Source organism: Nicotiana sylvestris, chromosome 5, assembly GCF_000393655.2.
Source record: "Nicotiana sylvestris chromosome 5, ASM39365v2, whole genome shotgun sequence".
Lineage (NCBI taxonomy): Eukaryota > Viridiplantae > Streptophyta > Magnoliopsida > Solanales > Solanaceae > Nicotiana > Nicotiana sylvestris.
Genome location: NC_091061.1, coordinates 102,102,676 through 102,123,342, shown reverse-complemented (window position 1 = coordinate 102,123,342; position 20,667 = coordinate 102,102,676). Strand labels below are relative to the sequence as shown.

General features: G+C 37.7%; 1 protein-coding gene across 1 annotated transcript; it reads left to right on the top strand.

Annotated features, from left to right (window-relative positions):
* The first annotated feature begins 472 nt into the window (after positions 1 to 472).
* On the top strand, positions 473 to 19,237 carry LOC104231057 (uncharacterized protein At5g03900, chloroplastic-like). The gene is made up of 13 exons (XM_009783981.2): positions 473 to 1,103; positions 2,757 to 2,864; positions 2,960 to 3,060; positions 3,192 to 3,272; positions 5,873 to 5,945; positions 6,028 to 6,093; positions 7,752 to 7,838; positions 11,802 to 11,867; positions 15,958 to 16,100; positions 16,189 to 16,275; positions 16,361 to 16,424; positions 17,542 to 17,685; positions 18,677 to 19,237. The coding sequence occupies exons 1-13, from the start codon at positions 726 to 728 to the stop codon at positions 18,818 to 18,820; spliced, it is 1,542 nt and encodes a 513-aa protein (XP_009782283.1). The 5' UTR covers positions 473 to 725; the 3' UTR covers positions 18,821 to 19,237.
* Positions 19,238 to 20,667: the final 1,430 nt, after the last annotated feature.

The window sequence follows — 20,667 nt, the reverse complement described above, 5'->3', positions numbered from 1 at the left end:
TAGTCGAACAAAAAGGGGCATCCCGATTTTGACCGTATATAATTTTAACATATCAAGATTATATTATTACTCCTTTTATGCGGGTAAATGGGTATTCTTCAGTAAGGGTGGTAAATGGGGAAGGGTAAATGATCATAGGAGATGTGGGAGAGTGGTGAGATGGCATGCCACGTGGCGTCTACCTCACCCAAATATCAAACCACGTGGATTTTTATTAGTAATACAAATATTTTTTATTACTTTGCTAACGCTAAGGGTAAATTTAGATAGATGGTAGGACGTAGGATAAACATGAACTATTTTTAATAGTACAAGGATAAATTACCCTTATCCCAAATTTATTTCAAAATTGGCTAACACACGTACCTAAATATAAGATAAATACAATCACTATCTTCTATTTGGGGATTAGTATATCCTTACCCCGATCACCAAACGACCCTAAAGGTAATTATGTCAATGAAATACTCGCATTTTATCTCTTGCAACCAAACGACTCCTTAGCCAAACAACTTACGCAAGTTTCCTCTCCTTTCCTTCCCTCACAAACCAAACGACACCAGTCCAACCAATTCATCCTCCCGCTTTCCTGAGCAGTGGCTTCTTCTTCACCAAGCAAATTCCAAATTTAACACCAAGCAAATTCCAAAAGAAAAATCCCCCCTTTTCCCCCACTTCCCATGGGAACATCTTGATTAGGAAGATAAAAGAAGAATTGATAGTCAATGGCCGCCATTTCCACATGCTTCTTCACAGTGAGACCCACCAAGACTCAATCCATCGCATTCCCTCGAAAACCCTCTTGCTTTATTCTAAAACCTTCCAGAATACACTCTGGGTCTTTCAGCAAAAACCTGATTTTAAGGCATAATAGGAGGAGGAGTTCATCAGTTCATTGTAGTGTTGATGTTGAGGTTAAGGCTGGAGGGATTGTGGAGAGTGATAAGCTGCCGTCAGATGTACGGAAAAGGGCAATGGACGCAGTGGATTCATTGGGAAAGAGGGTTACAGTTGGGGATGTTGCTAGTAAAGCTGGCCTTCAGTTGTCTCAAGCTCAGAAAGCTCTCCAAGCTCTCGCTACTGATACTAATGGCTTCTTGGAGGTGATATTTTCTATCTTTTTTTTTTGCCCGACCCCTACTTCTCGCTGTGTTGTTGTGTTGTGTTTGACTAGTGAATATTATTTATTTTTAATTTGTAAAATCAATTGCTTAGTTTGTGAAAATTATTGGGGGTTTTCGTCAATTGATTGTTCGTGTTATTGTATTGTGTTTATTTGAAGTGACTGCAACTTCAATTGCTTTCTGTTCCACTTTCAGAAACTTGACTTTTAACTACGCAATTTCCTTTTGTCAAATCTCAACCTCCACGCTGTTCTGTTGAAAATAACTGAACCTCTCCAGAACGTGACCGGATTTCTTACTACTCAATGGAGATATCATACATGTGTTAATGTAAGTGGTTACTGGACAGTATGGAAGATCCAAGAGATGGTAAAACTGAAAGAATACTACTAAAGTTGCCAAATTTGGATATATTATAAACTTAAATAGCATAAAAGTTCCGGCAAGTATTCTGAGTGCCATGTTATCCCTTTACAATGAGTTTCCTATACCCTCCAAATTCAACCTGTTGGGCACTGGTAGTCCTTATATTTATTTACTACGGATGATTCAAATAAATGATAGACCTGAAAGAGCAGTAATAAAATCACTTAATATACAGTCAAACCTATCTATAACAACCGCGTTTGTTTCAATATTTTTTGGATGCTATAGTGAAGTGATGTTATAAAGGACATATGTTGTATCATAACATAAAAGTTTGGTTCCGAGAAAACTTGACTTTTATAGTGAATGATATAGAGAGGTTTGACTGTATTTGTATTATAAATTAACAAATGGCATTGAAGGTTCTTAAACTATTTTAGGATGTGCATCATAAAAACAGTGAGTTCCACCTCTCAGGTCCTTCAAGTTCTACTTGTTTAGTGCCTATGGTCATCACATTGAATATCAGCCAAAAGAACCTCTAAAAGTAAAATCTCTAGCTCAAGTGGCTTAGTTAATTTTTTTCGGTTAGATATTATTTTTGATAAGGATAGGGAACAATGAAAAGAGAAATAAATGCATCACTTATTTTCCTCTACATTTTCTTTCTTTTAATTTGTGAAGATTTTGATTGATCTTCTGCTAAAATATCATAATTTCCATTGTGTGAGCCAGATATTTGACTTTCTGAAGGTTGATTGAACCAGAAATTTATATTAGGATATTAATGCCAAGCAATTAGATTTGGAGGACGTAATGGTCAGATATAATTTTTTTAAGGGTGTCACTGCATTTTTATGAATAGTCAAGGACCTTTGTTGCCATTAGCACATTTTACCCATGAAGCTTAAATTGGCAACAAGGTGAAGTTTTCGTTAGTTTGATTAAATCAACCTTTTAGAGAAAATAGAAAAGGTTAACACGAAGGATATTAACGATATGCTTAAGAGTGATGGACATTGGTAACTGTAAAGTTCACAACATCCAACGCAAGGTTAATATATGATGTGTCTGTTGACAATTTTGTTCAAGACTCTATTAGATTTTTATGGGCGAGTCCTCTAAATTTTTGTAGAATATAATTTACAAATTGAAATTTTTACTTCTTTCTTTTGGAAGTTAATCACCCTTTAATGGATGACTTGAAGAGCAATGCATCTAGTCCACATCTTGATTGTTTATTGATGGCTAATTTGTTTTTGGCAGGTGTCAGATGAAGGTGATGTCCTTTATGTATTTCCTAAGGATTATCGTTCAAATCTCACCGCTAAATCATTTAGGATGAAGGTTGAGCCTTTCCTGGAGAAAGCAAAGGTATTAATCCTTTTTTATTGTTGATTTCGGTGCGTGTTATTTGAATAGGTTTACCCATAATAGTTCTCTTCTGAGTGAGTCTCGATACTTTGCAGCTTGCAGGTGAATACTTAGTGAGGGTTTCCTTTGGTACAGCATTAATTGCTTCAATTGTCATTGTCTATACAACCATAATTGCTATCCTCTCTAGTAGAAGGTATCCGGAGACATACCAAACGTCTTGAAATCATTTTCTGCCTACTTTTGCTTGAAATACTTATTTTTCTAAAATCATCGTTTTTTCCTTTCTAATGGGCTATTTGTCTCTGACATTTGCTTTCTTTACAGTGAAGAAGACAACCGGGGAAGACGAGGCAGATCTTATGACAGTGGTTTCACATTTTACTTAAGTCCAACTGATTTATTCTGGTAATTATAATTTGAGCATTATTTTGGAAGAAGCAAGGTGGCTCGGTGCAGTTTTTTTTGCACTTGTTTTGCTTTTTGAAGTTTATAAAGGGACTCACTTATGGGCTCCTCTGAACATTAGCTTTTTTATTTTCCTGATAACCGATCAATCCCCGAAGAGCAGTGGAGCATGGTGTGGATGATGGGCCCACCCCTCTATCCTTCTCTTTCTTAAATACTAGACTTTCGTCTGCAACAAGGTTTGGATCCATGACATGTGCCTAACCCACACATCGTGCTCTTACGACTAGACCATGGGGGCTGGCCTCCTTTGAGCATTCATGTCCTTGTACTTTCAACTGATTCCAAGGTTTTTTTGTTATGTTTATATAAGTTGTAACAGAATGAGATCACCTATTTAGGGAAATTTAGTGTTTTCTTTTCCTTTATTCAGTATTAACTTATTACCCCTCCTGAGTGAACCTTATTTGTAGGATTTATTTTCCTTATTGTTGGTGTTGTCCAGCTTGGTTTATACTTCTTAGTTTTTACAACAGATCCGTCCAGAAAATGAGAAAACAAATGGCCCTGTTGTTGACTCCTTTACTAGTAGCTATGAGCCACCACCTCTGCTGCTTGAGATCTACTAGTTTCATCACTGACTTTTGTTTCTTCCCATAAGCTTGCTTTGATAGATTGAATCCCTCTATTGCTCTCTTTCATGTACTGTTTTGAGACCCCCAGTCTGCTTTCATTCTCATGACAATGAGGTGTTTGAGTTCTTTACTGTCAGCTAGGATATATTATGGACAGACAGCTAGGAGGGGGTGGGGGGAAGCAATTTTTTGGTGGCAGCAGCATTGGTCATGGTCTGGCTAAGAGCTGGCACCATTGTTCGAAGGCTAGTGGGTTTTATGAGGGATGAGAAAAAGTAGTTAGGCCCAGATGCTGCTTAGTGGTCTGTCCTAGTGGTACAACTGAATCAATTTTACTTTGTCTTGATGATTTTTAGCAGGGTGTTGGTGGCCTATACGGTCACAAAAATAACAAGATATAGTTTTTTTTTCTTCCAACAAATGGATGTAAAACACGCACTCAAAAAAGATACAGATCAACTGCAATTTTTTCATACAGAACCATCTCAAATAACATGTCCTAGTTTAATTCCTTGTTATTTTATCAGTTTTCGAGCTGTGAAGATCAAGTGACTATTGATCTTCAAAAAGCATGTTATATGTTGTGAACGCCCTGAGTCCAGTCCCTGCTCCTTGTCCTTCTCGAGGCAAGCAAAGGGAAGAACTAGGGCCAACTGGGTGTCAATGGTTGTGTGGAACACGTTGTGCCATTTCTCTCTTGGCTTCTTAGTATCTGCTTGAGTGGCGTTTCACCTCCCCGTATTCGTTTTAGTCTCAAACCTAAGCAATTAAACTACAAATTACAATCCTGCATTGAGGGAGGTGAGCTTAGAATAAACCAACCTTGAGTTGCACCCAAGGGTGTGACCTAGTGGTTAGTAAAGTGGATTGAGAACCATGAGGTCTTAGGTTCAAATCCGTTGCATGGAAACAAAAGGACTAGATGATTTCTTCCCATTTGCTCAAGCTTTGGTGGACAGAGTTACCCGTTACCTGTGCTGGTTGGAGGTAGCAGGTACTTTGTGGAACTAGTCGGGTGCATGCAAGTTGACCCGGACACTACGGTTATTTAAAAAAATAATAATAAACCAACCTTGAGTTCAAGTACTTCAGATTAACTGTTCCTTCGAGTTGGGCAAGACCCCATGCTGATGGTTGAGGCAGAAACATAAGTAAGATGAGTAGAATTGTTTTTTTTTTTTTTTTTTAGAATGGTAAAATTTTATAAAAAAACAGCACAAAGATTGTGCAGTTAGAAGTGACAAATATACATGCTCCAAGAAAAAACAAAAAAAAGATAAGAATCCCCCCTACAACAAAAAATTTACAGGGAGTCTACGATGTCAAGTATTGATTCAGTATTCACATATCATACACAGGGCATTCTTTACAGCAAAAAAGAAAAAGTTGTAAACAGTTCATTTTTATTATCTGAATGGAGTTCCTTTCTCCTCAAAACATCTGGGTTCCTTCCATTCCAGACTATCCACCAAATACAGCCTGGGATCATCTGCCACCATTTCTTCTTCCTAACACCACCCCGATATCTCAAGTGGTCAGTTGTATCATTTGGCATGATCTAATTCATTCTGACTATACTCAGAAACAAGTTCCACAATTGAGTTAACCCAAATAAAAGGAGCTCTATTCATTTGAAAAAGTAACAGTTGTAGCACTAAGACAGTTTTATCTTTTCCTTTTTTCTTGATCGATTGGTAACCATGTCAGCGAGCCTAATTTCCTAAAAGTACTCTAAGGTATTGCATGCAAGAACTTTTAGTGCTTAACTGTTTAGAAAAAATATAGTTATTTCTCACATTTTAATGTTCTAACCTAGCAAGTGTGATACATGTTCAATGGAATAACTTGATAGTGACCCGCATATGAGTGAGCATGATGCTTTTTCCATTTTGAAATATTATGTAGCATGGTTAGAAGCTTCATTATAGAACTGGGCACCTTTCTAATCTACTAAGTTTCTTTTAGGTATTGGGATCCATACTATTATAGGAGACGACGAGTTCGCGAAGAAAGTGGTGGGATGAACTTCATTGAATCTGTATGTGTTAAAGGCATTGGAGCAGAGCTTTTATATTTGCATCTGATTCTGACATGTCTAACAGTTGTTGCTCAATTTGTAGGTTTTCTCCTTTGTATTTGGTGATGGTGATCCAAATCAAGAGATTGAAGAGGAGAGGTGGAAGTTGGTAATAATTGAGCACTGAATTTAGCGGTCCGTTGCTTTTTTTTGTTCCTTTTCTTATTTCTGCGGTGGGGGTGGCTTGGGCATGTGAATAATGGGAGAGGAACTGGAAAAGGATGGCCTTTGGTGGAATTAGAATCTTACACATGTTGGATAGAGTTGCAACCACTAAGCTACAACTCCAAGCCCAGTGGTCTATTATTTTCAATATTTCATTGCTGACACTGTGATTACTTGTCTGCTTTTATGTTTTCCTCTTTTCTTCTTCCTGCTTCTGGTAACTCCTTGCCTGCTTTTTGGTTAATCTCTACCATCTTAAAATGACGTGAGATATTAAGATGTTCTAGTTAAATTGTTTTGCATAACAACGTTTTTTTCCACAATCACTTGTTTTATTTTTGTTGTTTCTGTACAGCATCATCTTTTTGCACTTACAAATTTTTTGCCTATCTAGCTACCTTATCAAAAAAAAAAAAAAAAACTTGTTGACACCCAGGACATTATTGTGGTAAATTTGTTTAGATAAGGGGGTATGTATCCTGGATGAAGTGATCGATGCTTCAATCTTTCTAGTGTCTATCATACAGACAACTAAGAAGGTGACTTGTAGTCATACCTTTGTATCTGAGTTTGGTGGCAAATACTTTGAAGGGAGGGATGTGCGATTCCTGTTTCTTTTTTTTTTGGGAGAGAAGAAAATGCCAATGCTCCTCTCATTGTCTCATGATGCTACTTGGGTAATTGAGTGATGAATAGAAAGAGTGAGGAAGTACATTTTTGCATGGTGGCCATTTAGGATTATCAATGCTTACTGTTAACTTTTTCTTTCTTTGGGCTGGGAATAAATTAAAATTGGGTTGACTATTGGATCATGGGTGTATAGTTTCCCATAATGAATAATTGGCTGAAAATTGGCTTCTTACTTTATCAGTCATTGGGTCTTGGATGCAATTAGTTAGTGGCTTATTGCCCTTTGCTGGGCTACTTTAAAAGGAATTATAAAGTTTTATTTAGTCTATTGGGTGCCTTTATGGTTACGTTGATCTTCATTTCTGATACTAAACTAAAAGGACACTCAAGGAAGTGTGAAATCAAAGAAAGGGATCCGCAACTGTTGGTGCAGAAAATAGAGAAGAATAATGAGAAAAATACCTGCAATGTGTTTTATTATTGCAAGCTATTTACAACACAATAAACAATTGGAAAACATAACACAATCTTGGAGTAATAATAATTTGGCATCTAATCACATTGTGTTGCTAGTTTTAGTAGTGCCAATATCTGCTGATTTTCGTATCCTAGTTTAATAAAATAGAAACAGCTTGGGTTGAATTAGGTAACTTCTCATAGCCCCATGTTTAATATCCGATGGAACTTCTTGCCTCAGATGATACTGATGAACCAAGCTAATGGCTTGGAATTGTCTATTCTGATAACCAAATAAGAACACTTCTTAACTCACCAAGTGATTTCTCTTGGGACAATCAGTGTAAGGCATTACTTTGTCATTGAAATGGTATGTTTGCACAATGTTTCATCTATTTACTTTCTGATTTTGATAGTTTAATATATCTACTGTCGCTAACTTTTTACATTTTTATGTTAAGATCAGATACTACTTGTAATATGTAGTAGTTACCATTGTCTAAAAACTTTTTGCAGGTAGGGCAATATATATCATCAAATGGTGGCGTTGTTGCTGCTGAAGAACTTGCTCCCTTTCTTGATGTGGAGACTCCTAACAAAACGGTACTTGATGGGCTTTACATGATCTAAATGTTGGATTTCTTTTTCATTATTGCTTGCTTTTTCTTTCCGCCAACACTGCAGAAGTTGTGCTGTAATTTTTGTTTATTCGGCATTTTCAGGAAACTATTTTCAAACCCATTGAACATTTGATAATCCAAGGGTTCATGTTTTCATGATCCAGTACCTAATGTCTTGTTAATTGTCTTTCTTGCTTTATTTCTCTGTGAGGGGAATTAATGGCAAAGAGAAAAGGAGATTGGTGAATCTTCTATGTTTGACAGAAACAAAATTGCATCAAATGGATCAATTACGTATTAGGCAGATAGGGGGGTCGAGATGGATTGAATGGGCTGAACTGGAAGCACAAGGCAGTAGTGGAGGAATCCTAGTTTATTGGGATAAGAGAAGATAAAGCTGCTTAGATAATTATATAGGGCAACATTCAATTACTGTGTTTCTAGCTGAAGAGAATATTGGTTTTCAATTTGCATTCACAGGGGTTTATGGACCTTGTAATCGAAAAGCAAGGAGGACTGTTTGGAAAGAGATGGGAGCAGTTATTGGGGTAATCTCTCAACCATGGGTAAGTGGAGGTGACTTAATGTTGTCAAATTTGAAGAGGAAAGATTAAGCAAAGCCAGAAATACAAGAGCTATGAGAGAGTTTAATAGAACAATTCAAAATTTGGATTTGCAGGATTTACCACTTCATGGAGGAGAATTTACATGGTTCAGGGGTGATGACAATTGATGTGCGTCAAGGATAGATAGGTCTCTAATTTCAGAAAGCCGGGGTGAGCAATTCAAGTTTGTTAAGCAGAGAGTACTGCCCAGGGTGACATCTGATCATTGTCCCATCATTTTGGAGTGTGGTGACTGGAATAAGGGGAAGGGATATTTCAAATTTGAAAATATGTGATGTGAGCACAAGGATTTTAATGAATTGGTTAATAGTTGGTGGAACTCATATTGCATTCAGGGAAGCCTAGATGAGATTTTAGCGAAAACGTTGAAAATGTTAAAGATTGATTTAAAAAAGTGGAACAAGGAAGTATTTGGGAGCTTGGAGCCTTGGAGGAGAGGAAGACAGGGCTATGTCCAAGTTGGAGAGAATAGATCAAGGAAGGGAACAATATCAGAACGATGAGCACAATGAAGCTGACAGTTTCTGTTTTAAAAGAATTAGAGGAGATTGCTATTGCGGAGGAGATTAGTTGGAGACAGAAATCTAGGTGTTTATGGGTTGAACAACGTGACAGGAATACGAAGTTTTTTCACAAACAGGCATATGCACACTAGAGGTTTAATTGTATTGATAAAATGCTCATAGATGGAGAATTGGTGGATGATGAGAAGCTTATCAAAGATCACATATTAAAATTCTATGGAAAATTGTTTCCAGAATCTGAGCAATGGATACCATTGTGGGAGGATGAGGGTATTGAAAAAATAACAGATGAGGATAAGGAGTGGTTACAAAGACCTTTTTCCGAGGAGGAGGTGATTAAAGTTGTTAAGTTATTCAAGGGAGATAAGGTACCTGGTCCTGATGGTTTTAACATGTTTTTTTTCCGAAAGTGTTGGAACATTATTGGGAAGGATGTTTGGAGAGCCGTGGATTGTATCCATCAGGAAGGTATTTTCACCGAGAATATTAATTCTACTTCTATTGCTCTCATTCCTAAGAAGAAGGGGGCAGTGGAAGTAAAAGATTTCATACCAATCAGTTTACTAGGAAGTGTCTACAAAATAATTGCAAAATTGTTGGCTGAAAGACCTAAGGGGGTGATTGGGAAATTAATTTCAGATAAGCAAAATGCCTTTGTAAAAGGGAAGCAAATTGTTGATGCTGCCATGATAGCAAATGAATGCTTGGAATATCTTTTCAAGAGGAAGATGAAAGGTGTGGCTTTTAAGTTAGATTTGGAAAAGGCCTATGACCATGTTAACTGTTCATGCATATTAAGCATTATGAAACAAATGAATTTTGGGGATAGATGGATTGGATGGATAAAATATTGCATATCCGCAATTAGTTTCTCAGTTCTGATTAATGGAAGCCCACAGGGATACTTTAAATCATACGGGGACTTAGACAGGGAGATCCATTGTCTCCCTACCTATTTTTGTTGATGATGGAAATCTTGAGTAGAATGCTTAAAAAGCAGAAAATCTAGGGTGGTTGAAAGGGTTAAAGTGTGTTAGATATGGGGAGGCAGAGATAAAAGTGTTACATGTTCTCTATGCTGATGATACTTTAATTTTGTGTGAAGCTATAAAAGATCAGTTGCTATATCTCAGAGGAATCTTACTAGCTTTTGAAGCAGTATCTGGTTTGAAAGTGAATCTGGCAAAGGATAGTGCGTTTAGCATCAATGCTGAAGATGACATAGATGATTTGGTTAGAGTTATGGGATGTAAGGTGGAGCCGCTACCAACTACCTATTTAGGACTTCATTAGGTGCTAAAAAAGAATTATCAGAAGATGTGGCAAGGAGTCTTGGATAGGTGTAGCAGTTAATTGGTCCCTTGGAAAAAACAATACCTATCATTTGGGGGTAGACTAACACTGGTTAATAGCGTCTTGGATGGTATCCCAACTTATTTGATGTCTTTAGAATGCCAGCATCTGTAGAAAAAAAAATTAAATACTATAAAAAAATAAGTTTTTATGGGAAGGCAACGCTGATAGCAGAAAGTTTCATTTGATCATATGGCAAGAGGTGATGAAAGAAAAAAACAACAAGAAGGGGGGGGGGGGTGAGGAACTTCAGAATGCATAATAAAAGCTTATTGTTCAAATGGTTTTGGAGGTACAGTGATGGCAGTGCTAGGTTATGGAAGCAGCTCATAGATGCAAAATATGGAAAAAAGAGACAGCTGGGCTCCTTGTTTAGTCCAATCCTCTTCTAGAGGCGGAGTTTGGACTACCATTAGTAGTCTATGGGATGAATATACACAATTTGTAAAGCTGATATTGGGAGATGGTAAAAGTTTCATTTTTGGTCTGATGTATGGCTAGGGAATGATTGTGTAAGACAAAAGTTTCCAGTTCTATATAGCTGTTCAACAAATAGAAAGGGGAAGGTAGCAGACTTTTATTCAAGTAATGGTTGGCAGTTGATTTTCAGAAGGGGTCTCAATGACTGGCAGATAGAGGAGTTTGCTCAGTTGATGCAAATCCTTAGTACTGTCAGACTGGAAGAAAATAGGAGAGATTCACTGATTTGGGCAGCATGTAAAGATGGAAAGTTCACAGTCAGAGGATGCTACAGTTTATTACTGAAACAACAAGGATTATATGAAATAGAATGGCCATGGAAAGCTATATGGAGGACAAAGGAACCTGTTAAAGTTCCTTGTTTTGGATGGATTGCAGCTAAGGGAGCATGTCTTACTCAGGAGAATCTGAAAAAACGAGGTTTTTCTTTAAGCAACAGATGTTATATGTGTGAAGAAGAAATAGACAGTCAGTCATCTCTTTATTCATTGCAGGGTGGCAAAACAGTGTTGGGAGCTCTTTTTAAACATGTACGGTGTTAAGTGGGTAATGCCTAACAGTATTAAGAGCTTGTTGGAACAATGGCATCATCAGAAAATGGCAACAAGGAAACGAACAGTATGCAGGACAATTCCTTTGTGTGTTTTATGGACAATATGGCTGGAAAGAAATATTATTTGTTTTGAAGGTAGAAAACAACATATTTTCAGAATTATAAATAACTGTCTTTTGAACTTGTATTTTTGGTGTGATAGAGGTACTATTGAAACCATGGAACAATACTTGGACTTTTTAGAAGAGAGAGGAGATCTGTAGTTGCCATGTTAGTGGCAGATGGACTGATGTAACTTGTACCATCTTGGTGCCTTTTTAATAAATCTTACCTTTTAAAAATAAAACATTGGCTTGAAAAATGATCTGAATTGACCTTTGAATTACCTCTCTGTGGTTTTCTCCTGACAGGATGATGAGTCCTACATCCTTCCAGTGCTTTTGCGGTTTGATGGTCAGCCAGAAGTAGATGAGGAGGTAGGGAAAAGCTTTATCTGTAATATATTTGTTTGAATTTTTCACTTCAGATTATTATGGATGAAGGCTTTTTCTGTGCACATGGCTTTATAAAATGATTAGGTGTGCTCTGTCATAGTGCAACCTTGGCTGCAAGATATCTCGAGGATCATTTTTAGCTTCTGAATTTTCTTGTGTGAAAGTCTCCACTCTCATTATCTGAAACCTAGTGGGCGATAGACATCGGAAGTTATTAAACTTCGGTGAATTTGTCAGTTTACCCACTAAACTTTTATCTCCTCTTTTCAATTAAAACCTTATTAACACTCTTGCCTCTGCCAGCCATTTCATTTAGACTCTTCGCTCTGTTGCATGGAATCTCCAATTTGTAAGGTACTTTTGTTGATTGGTTATGACATGGATATGGTACCTTGTACATTTTAAAGAATTTGCCAAAAACTTAACATGCTCATCTCAGATTCAGACCTGAACTCTAACCGACTCATAATTTCGAGCTGTTTGAAAGAGCATTGATTATCATAAGTTGATCCTGAAGGGATATTTGAAAAGGTTAAATATATCCTCCGAATTTCGAACTGAGTCAAATCTTATTCCTAATCTACAGATTTGGATAATAAAGCTCAAGATATGGTATAAAGAAGTTTTTTCTATTTTTTTTTTAAATTCCAGGTTTAGTCATCAACAGTTTAAATGAAAATAGAAATGTTAAACTAAAAGAAACAACAAAGGGGACTATGAAAGAGAGTCAATGTTACAATATGCAAGTTGATGTAAGCATTTATTTCATTTTAACTCTTCTTTTTTCTTTCTCGACATTTATTAAAGCGTTTTTTTGCATTCGAGTACAAAGAGCACCTCTTTACTAAAATTCCAATGATCAAATTAAAAGTAATGGTTGATTTGCCCTATTGTGTATATTGCAAGGTGTCTGCATTTGCATAGACGTTTGGGATCTAATGTAAATGTTCTTATAGTTTCTTATGCGAGCAACCAACATAGGGTGCTGTAACGAAAAGTGATATGAACTATGAAGGGCTACTGAGGTATCACGACCCCAAATCACCCCGGTCGTGATGGCGCCTAACGCAGTACTAGGCAAGCCGAATCAACCCAAATAACATAAAGTTCTTTTGTAAATTCATTTCCAAATCAGTTATGAACACAAGTCTTGCATTTAATTTAACAAAATACGCGGAAGAAAACAGGTACGTAAATACATCCACACCGCCCGATCATGGTGTCACTAGTCATGAGCCACTAAGATACTGTCCAGTACTGTCTATTCAATACAAGAAGAAAAGACTGAAATAAATAACACTAAGGATAGGAAGGAGAAAGGCAGGGCTGCGAACGCCGTGCAGCTACCTTGCTATCTCCGAAAATACTCAGAAGCTGCTGAAAGCTCTCACTCTGATGCTCGGGCACCTGGATCTGCACACAAGGTGCGGGAGTAACATGAGTATGCCAACTCAGTAAGTAACCAAAGTAAATAAAGTCTGAGTGCAGTGACGAGCATTTAAATCATATACATAATCTAACATAAAATCTCAATGGAAATATCAAAGTCAAATCCGTTGTTCAAGTTCCAAACAATTCGCAAAAAAAACTTTAGTTTCAATGAAAGTTATTTAAAACATTTGATCAACATATTTTCAATAGAGGCTCAGTATAAAGGGCAGTGAAAACAGTGATTTCATAAACAAGCCCCTCGGGCAAGGTATCACTCATAAGTATGGCCCCTCGGGCAAGCCTCTCAGTCGCTCGTGACTCAACTCTTGTCAATCAGTACTCACACTCGGCTCTCCTGCTCAATAGATATCTCATAATAATAACCTCTGCGGCGTGCAGCTCGATTCGTAATATATAGTCGACTACGCTCACTGGGGGTGTGCAGACTCCGGAGGGGCTCCTACAGCCCAAACGCTATATCGCTGCGGCGTGCCGCCCGATCCAACATATCGTTGCGGAGTGCAGCCCGATCCATAACATATATATAATCCTCACCATTAGGTCCTCAACCTCTCTCAGTCATTAACCTCGCAGCCACTCGGGCATCTCAGTGAAAATCAGGGGACTCAGCCCAAACAGTTTCTATATAATTGAAAGTAGAGTAATGAAACTGAATCAAACAATAAACAGGTAAAACCATGAGTTAGGATCCGCTTTCGAATCAAAACAGTGTGAGGAAAGTAGTAAAATACCCCTAAGGGTCCAGACATGTCGGCACAAGGCCCCAAACATGTCATTCAGCCCAAATTAACAAATTCATTTTTAAAACACATGGATATCATATACAGTTTATCAAAATATGCAACTATACAGTCGCCACGGGACGGACCAAGTCATAATCCCTACGGGTGCACGCCCACACGCCTGTCACCTAGCATGTGCGTCACCTCATTTTATCAAAACAGTACGAAATTCTGGGGTTTCATACCCTCAGGTCCAGATTTACAATCGTTACTTACCTCAAATCGGTCTAAACTTTAGCTCACGATGCCCTTGCCTCTCGAATTGGCCTCCAAATGCTCCAAATCTAACCAAAATCAGAATCATAACATCAATATATGCTATGAGAACAAAGCCCACGCGAAAATAATCAAATTACATCATTTCAGAATCCGATAAAAATCACATCACTAGAATCCTTATCCTCCCACGAGTCCATACATACGAAGAACATCAAAATCGGACCTCAAATGGCCCCTCAAATCCCCAATTTAAACTCTCCAATTTCAAGCCCTAATTCTCCAATTTTAACCCTTAAATTCCACTAATTTCATGTCTAATCAGTTAGAAACCACCATAGAATTGAGTATTGAGTTCAAAAATCTTACCTCCAAGTGTTACCCCTCGAATCCCTCGTCAATTTCTCTCAAAGAGCTTCAAAGCTATCCAAAAATGGTGAGAAATGAGCTGAAAATCGCGAAGATGGCTTTTTATACTTTCTGCCCAGGTGCTCCCTTCATCGCGAACACGGTCAAAGCCTCGCGTTCGCGAAGCACAAAAAATCCACTGCTCAAATTTCCTCTTTCGCGAACGCGAGAACCCTCCCGCGAACGCGTAGCTTCACCTGCCAGACCCTTCGCGAACGCGTTGTCCTCTACGCGAACGCGTAGAAGAAATCCTTGGGGTCCAGCTGTTCCATCTTTCCTCTTCGCGAACACGTTCAACTCCTCGCGTTCGCGATCCTTCCAGTGGCCACACCTTTGCGAACGCGAGCTCCCCTTCGCGAACGCGAAGAACAAATCTCTGCAACAAAATACCAGAAAATCTGCTATCCTTTCAAAGTCCAAAATGATCCGTTAACCACCCGAAACTCACCTGAGGCCCCCGAGGCCTCAACCAAACATGCCAACCAATCCTAAAACATCATTGAAACTTGTTCCAACCTTCGGAACACTCAAAACAACACCAAAACATCAATCATCATCGGATTCAAGCCTAAGGATTTCCAAACTTTCAAATTCCGCAAATGATGCAAAAACCTATCAAACCTCATCCGAATGACCTGAAATTTTGCGCACACGTCACAAATGACACAACAGACTTACTCCAATTTCCGGAATTCCATTTCGACCCTGATATCAAAATTTCAACTGCCGACCGGACAACGCCAAAATTTCAATTTCGCCAATTCAAGCCTAAATCTACCACGGACCTCCAAAATACCTTCCGATCACGCTCCTAAGTCCCAAATCACCTAACGAAGTTATCCATACCATCAGAATTCACATCCGAGACCTTCTACCCATAAGTCAACATCCGGTTGACTTTTCCAGTTTAAGCTTACTCAAAAGAGATTAAGTGTCCATTCTTCTACAAAACCACTCCGAACCCAAACCAACCAACACGATACGATGAAATACAGCTGAACAACACATAAAGAAGCAGAAATGAGGGAAACAGAGCGGTAACTCATGAAACGATCGGCGGGTTGTTACATGAGGCAAGTAGGTTTAGGGGCTATATGCATAAGTCCATGGTTGTTGAGGAGCTTTTGATGTCGCTTTCCCTATGTTGCGGGCCCAATAATCTTTTTACACTCCTATATTCTCTCATGTGCTTGTCCTATAATATTTTTTTCCAGGGAAATATCCTGTACCAATTTCCATCACTTCAGCGTACGGCTGCTCCACAAAGGAGTGGAAGGAAGGAGTACGTAGGAAAAAGATGGACTGACTGGGTTGGACAGGTGGAAAGATTTCTGCAAGAAAAGAAGTGGCAATTTAGGTATCATTTTTGTCTTGGTTGTTGGTGATTTGAATTCGTCACCTATGGATTTAACTTTAATTTCGCTAACATAGGTTTTACATTTCAGTAAAACAAGCTCATCGGAAAAGGCATTGGTCATTGGATTGGGTGGGCTCAATCTGTTTGGAGTGATTATTCTTGGTACCATGTTGAAGTATGGGTCTCCATGTGGTCTTTAGACTTTTTAAGTTTTGCTTCTATATTTTTCTTACATCTACTGCTTAAACTGCATTTTGAAGGAACATGACAGTCAGTCCAAGTAGCTTCATCTCATTTGTGTCAGAGATATTTCCATTACTTCAGGTATCATCTGTTGTATCATTCCTGAGCAAAACTTGTTTTAGTCTATTATATCATCCAAGTATCGAGATCATTCATGTCTGCAACTGTTTATTTCTCACTTGAGAACATTCATGTTGTATGCAATCACAGCATATAAAGACTTCTTGACATCTTTTTGGGTGATAAAAAACATGGAGCTGATTACTTCATTTGGTTATTTTGCTCTTTTTCTTTCAATGTTGTTTAGTGCATCAGGAATTTACTACTCTTTTGAACTGGATGATGTGCTTGATTAGTTGTAAAGTGACTCGGTAACTGCGAAAACATTATCTTGAAATATTGCTTGCAGTTTGTTAAAGGCTTATTTGAGGTGCACTTAAACGTTGAAGCTAGATTATGAGCTTCCCCTTGCTTACGTGGCGCTGTAGTGTTTGTGCTAAGGTGCTAAGGTGTGCGGTTCATCACCCATGGGTTGTGTTTTTAAGCGGTGGTGCTAGACAATAAATATAGCTGGCAAACTAATACAGTAACCCAAAAAAAAAAAAGCTATTAATGAGTTTTTAATTATTAGGAATAAGAAATTAATTCTTTTAGTATAAGAAAACTAGTTTTGAAAACATAAAATTACATCTTCTCATACAAATGGTTGACTTTCTTTTTACTTCGAATATTTTGTGTAATTATAGTTATTTCAATTATTTTTACCTAAATAGTTATCTTTTAAGTTTGTAATAATTTTTCGTTGCATTACATATATATTTTCCATTTCTTCTTTTTTAAGCGCCTTTCTTCGTCAAATCTCATGCTTTAATTCTGCTGGGGCCTCTGGCCCAGCAGACTTTTGCACTTTTCACATTTCACTACTATGGTTGCCTGATTGTTGAGTATTACTTAAGCTTTACCATGATCGAGCCTGAATTTTTATCTGCTATTTGTGAATTTTGGCCTCAGTTAAAGTAGATTAATTATTGTAAACTCCAGCGCTAGTTGATTATCAATCAATAATTGCAAACAAAATGTCTTGATTGATTCTTATATTGTGCAGTCTTTAATGTGACTCGGATGTATTCATTTGTTTTTTGGAAGTGAATAAGCATTTCAAAGTACTCATTTTTAACTGTATGCTATTACTTGGCAGATTTATGCTGGCTCATTTTTCACTATTCCCCTGATCCGATGGTTTCTTGTTCGAAAGAGAAATGCTGATATTGAAAGAAGAAATCAAGCAAGGGAACAATATGCCCGAGCACTTGAACGGCCTGATCTGGCACTACGGCGAAAGGTATGAATAGTTTTCTGCTTAGTTTGCTTATGTTTTCCCCATTTCAGAACTTCAGTTTCCGTGCTTCAAATTCCACATTTTACAATAATAACATCTATATGTAAGAAAAGCTAGCTATCCATAATTAATTGAGAAATAGGAAAGATAAAAATCTCATACATGATACACCTACTTCATATTCAATTTGTTGAAGAATTAACGGTGAAGGCCAATGAGCAAGGTAGTTAAAAAGTTGAATCCTTTTTAATTCAAATAGTATGTCTCTTCCGAAATTACTATATTAGTTTGGCATGAAACAACATTTTATCAGATTTTATTTTTACCTTAGAATTATTATTTTCTGTGGCTTCAGGAAAGTTTAACAACATTGTAACTGTATATTTCGGTTACTGAACTTGTCTTTACTTATGCCAGTAGAGTTAAACTTGTAGTAGGATGTAAAATGCTTTTTTATGTAATTAATCTTTTATTTTCTCATTGTTTTTTTTTTGGGGGGTGGGGGTGGGGGGGTGGGGGGTGGGGGTTAACTTGGATTGCATGATTATGTTTTTCTGTGGTCCTATCATCCTACCTTAAGTTCATGGAAGCAGCTGCCATGCATCTTTACTTGAAACGTCTATTGGGTTATGAGTTCGTAAAATCAATTCCCATATGAGAATGCTTCTTGGAAGGAATGCCATGCACAATCTGTAGTAAATGTTACATGTTTCTCAAGAAAACATAAGAAAATGATGGTAAAGCAATATGTGGTTGGCGAAGTTTATACTTGGTTATTACAGTCTGAAGTATTATTTGGATTTTTAACATGTAACTCTGCAAGTGCAAATGAAAAAGAAAAAAGTAGAAGGGACCTGGTATTTTAGGATTTTGTCAGGCCTTGACAAGGCAATACTCGTGATGCATGATTATGTTCACAACATTTGCTACTTACATCTAGTCATGCCTATTTTCACTAGCTACCAGCTCTCTTAACTATTTCTATAACTTTCAGCTTCTCAGTGCCCGGGATATGGCACAGAGGACTTTTATTGGCCAAGATCGAATTGTTTACAGTACAGACAAGGACTTATACGAGCAAGATTATGATGCACAACAATGGGAGCAGAGATTCCGAGAAATTGAGAAGTCCGAATAGATGTTGTTACTTAAAGATTCTTTTGTCCTGTAAATTCTCGAGATCCATACACAAAAAGACTCGGATAAATTATGCCTTTGATCGACTCCAGCAGCAACATGCTGCAAATCCGCCAACTGTTAGCCATTGTGTATACTCAATTTGCTGAGGAGAATTGGAGCATTCCAAACAGTAGATTTTGATGCAATCAGCAACATAAATCCAGATCTGAGAACCACAAGATTCAACAGAGTAGTTTATTAAGAATGTACAAGTTGTGTACTCAGTATAACATATTTTCTGCTACAAAGGGGTGGTTTTCACGATAAAATTGGCCTCGGTATGACATTTAGTTCATTAAGATGTTAGCTGTGGTTATTCTGTATGTTGAATTTGAAAACATTGTTCTAAACACAAATAATTGAATATTTTCTGAAAGCACTGAACACCGTTCAAACTATTCCATGGAAAACCACGATATAGGGGCTAGTGTAATTAACTATGAACAATTGCGAAATAGTATTACACACTATCATTTTGTAAATTGATATGATGGCTTTAAGCACTGCACGGGATCAGTATACACGTGATTGTATATGTATATTTATACAAGAATTTGCGCAAACATACTTGTATGTATTCTAAATCAGATACACTAAATAGACTTGGTGTAACAACCTGACTTGTATGCGTGGTTGATTTTGATTTTTGGAAGCTTCGGGAATGTTTTGGTAGAGTGAATCTCATTTTAGAAGCTTAAAATTGTTGGAGTTGACCAAGGTCAACATTATTAGTAAACAATTCCGGATTGATGATCCGAGGGTTCCATTAGGTTTGTATGATATTTTTAGACATGTATGTTTGGTTCGGGTCTCAGGTGACCCGAGGTCGTTTTGGCGCTTCTAGTCGAAAGCTAGAAATTTCAACTTAAGAACATTTGAGATCCTTGAGTTTTGATGTTTGATTCTTGACTTGGATATTATTTTTGGTGTTTTGAGCCTTCAAGAAAGTTCGTGTTGGATAATATAGACTTGTTGGGATGATTGAATCGAGTCCTGAAGGGCTCAAATGAGTTTCAGATTGATTTCAGACTATTTTCATGTGTTTTTACTGGTGCTGGTGCTACAGTTGTCGCCTCTGCGATAATCATGTGCAAAGGTGTGAGGTAGCACCTGCGGGTGTTAGCTCGCATCTATGAGAAAAAGGGAGCTCGGGCTTGCTGTCGCATCTGTGGTGCTAGGTGCGCAGGTGCGAAATCGCACCTGAGGGTGTTGTCTCGCATCTGCGAGGAGCTCAACTCTGGAGGGAGGTTGCACCTGCGAGGGTTGGTCGTATGAGCGAAGGTCGCGTCTGCGAGAGCTTGGTCACATCTGCGATATTTTCACCGATGATGGATCGCATCTGCAGACCATCTTGCTGTTTCAGCGGTGTCGTACTTGTAATTATATTGTTGCATCTGTATATCTGCATCTGGGGAAAAGAAAAAGTCTTCGAAGTTATTTCTTCCTTCATTTTTGAGACCTAAACTTTGTAAAGAGACGATCTTTTGAAGGATTTTTGTTCCAACTTCAAAGTTTAGTAAATCTAACTTAGTTCTGATTAATTATCATGATTCCCTATAGATTTTTACCCCTAAATCTAAGATTTCAAAGTGTAGAAATCAGGTTTTGGGTTTAAACTTAAGAGAAGTAATTTTAATGATTTAGACCTCGATTTGAGGTCTGATTTTAATGTAAATCATATATTTAGGCTCGAGGATGAATGGGTCATCGAGATTTGGTCTTAATTTCGTATTTCAACCATGTGGGCCCGAGTTGACTTTTGTTTGACTTTTCTAAATTAGGCAACGATCGAACCTTTTTGATAAA

What these genes read in the sequence shown, in the direction of transcription:
- LOC104231057 (XM_009783981.2), top strand. Translation starts at nt 726, where the DNA reads ATGGCCGCCATTTCCACATGCTTCTTCACAGTGAGACCCACCAAGACT. An exon ending in TGGAGACTCCTAACAAAACG is followed by an intron (nt 7,839 to 11,801) that starts GTACTTGATGGG and finishes TTCTCCTGACAG; the next exon opens with GATGATGAGTCCTACATCCT. An exon ending in GAAAAGAAGTGGCAATTTAG is followed by an intron (nt 16,101 to 16,188) that starts GTATCATTTTTG and finishes TTTACATTTCAG; the next exon opens with TAAAACAAGCTCATCGGAAA.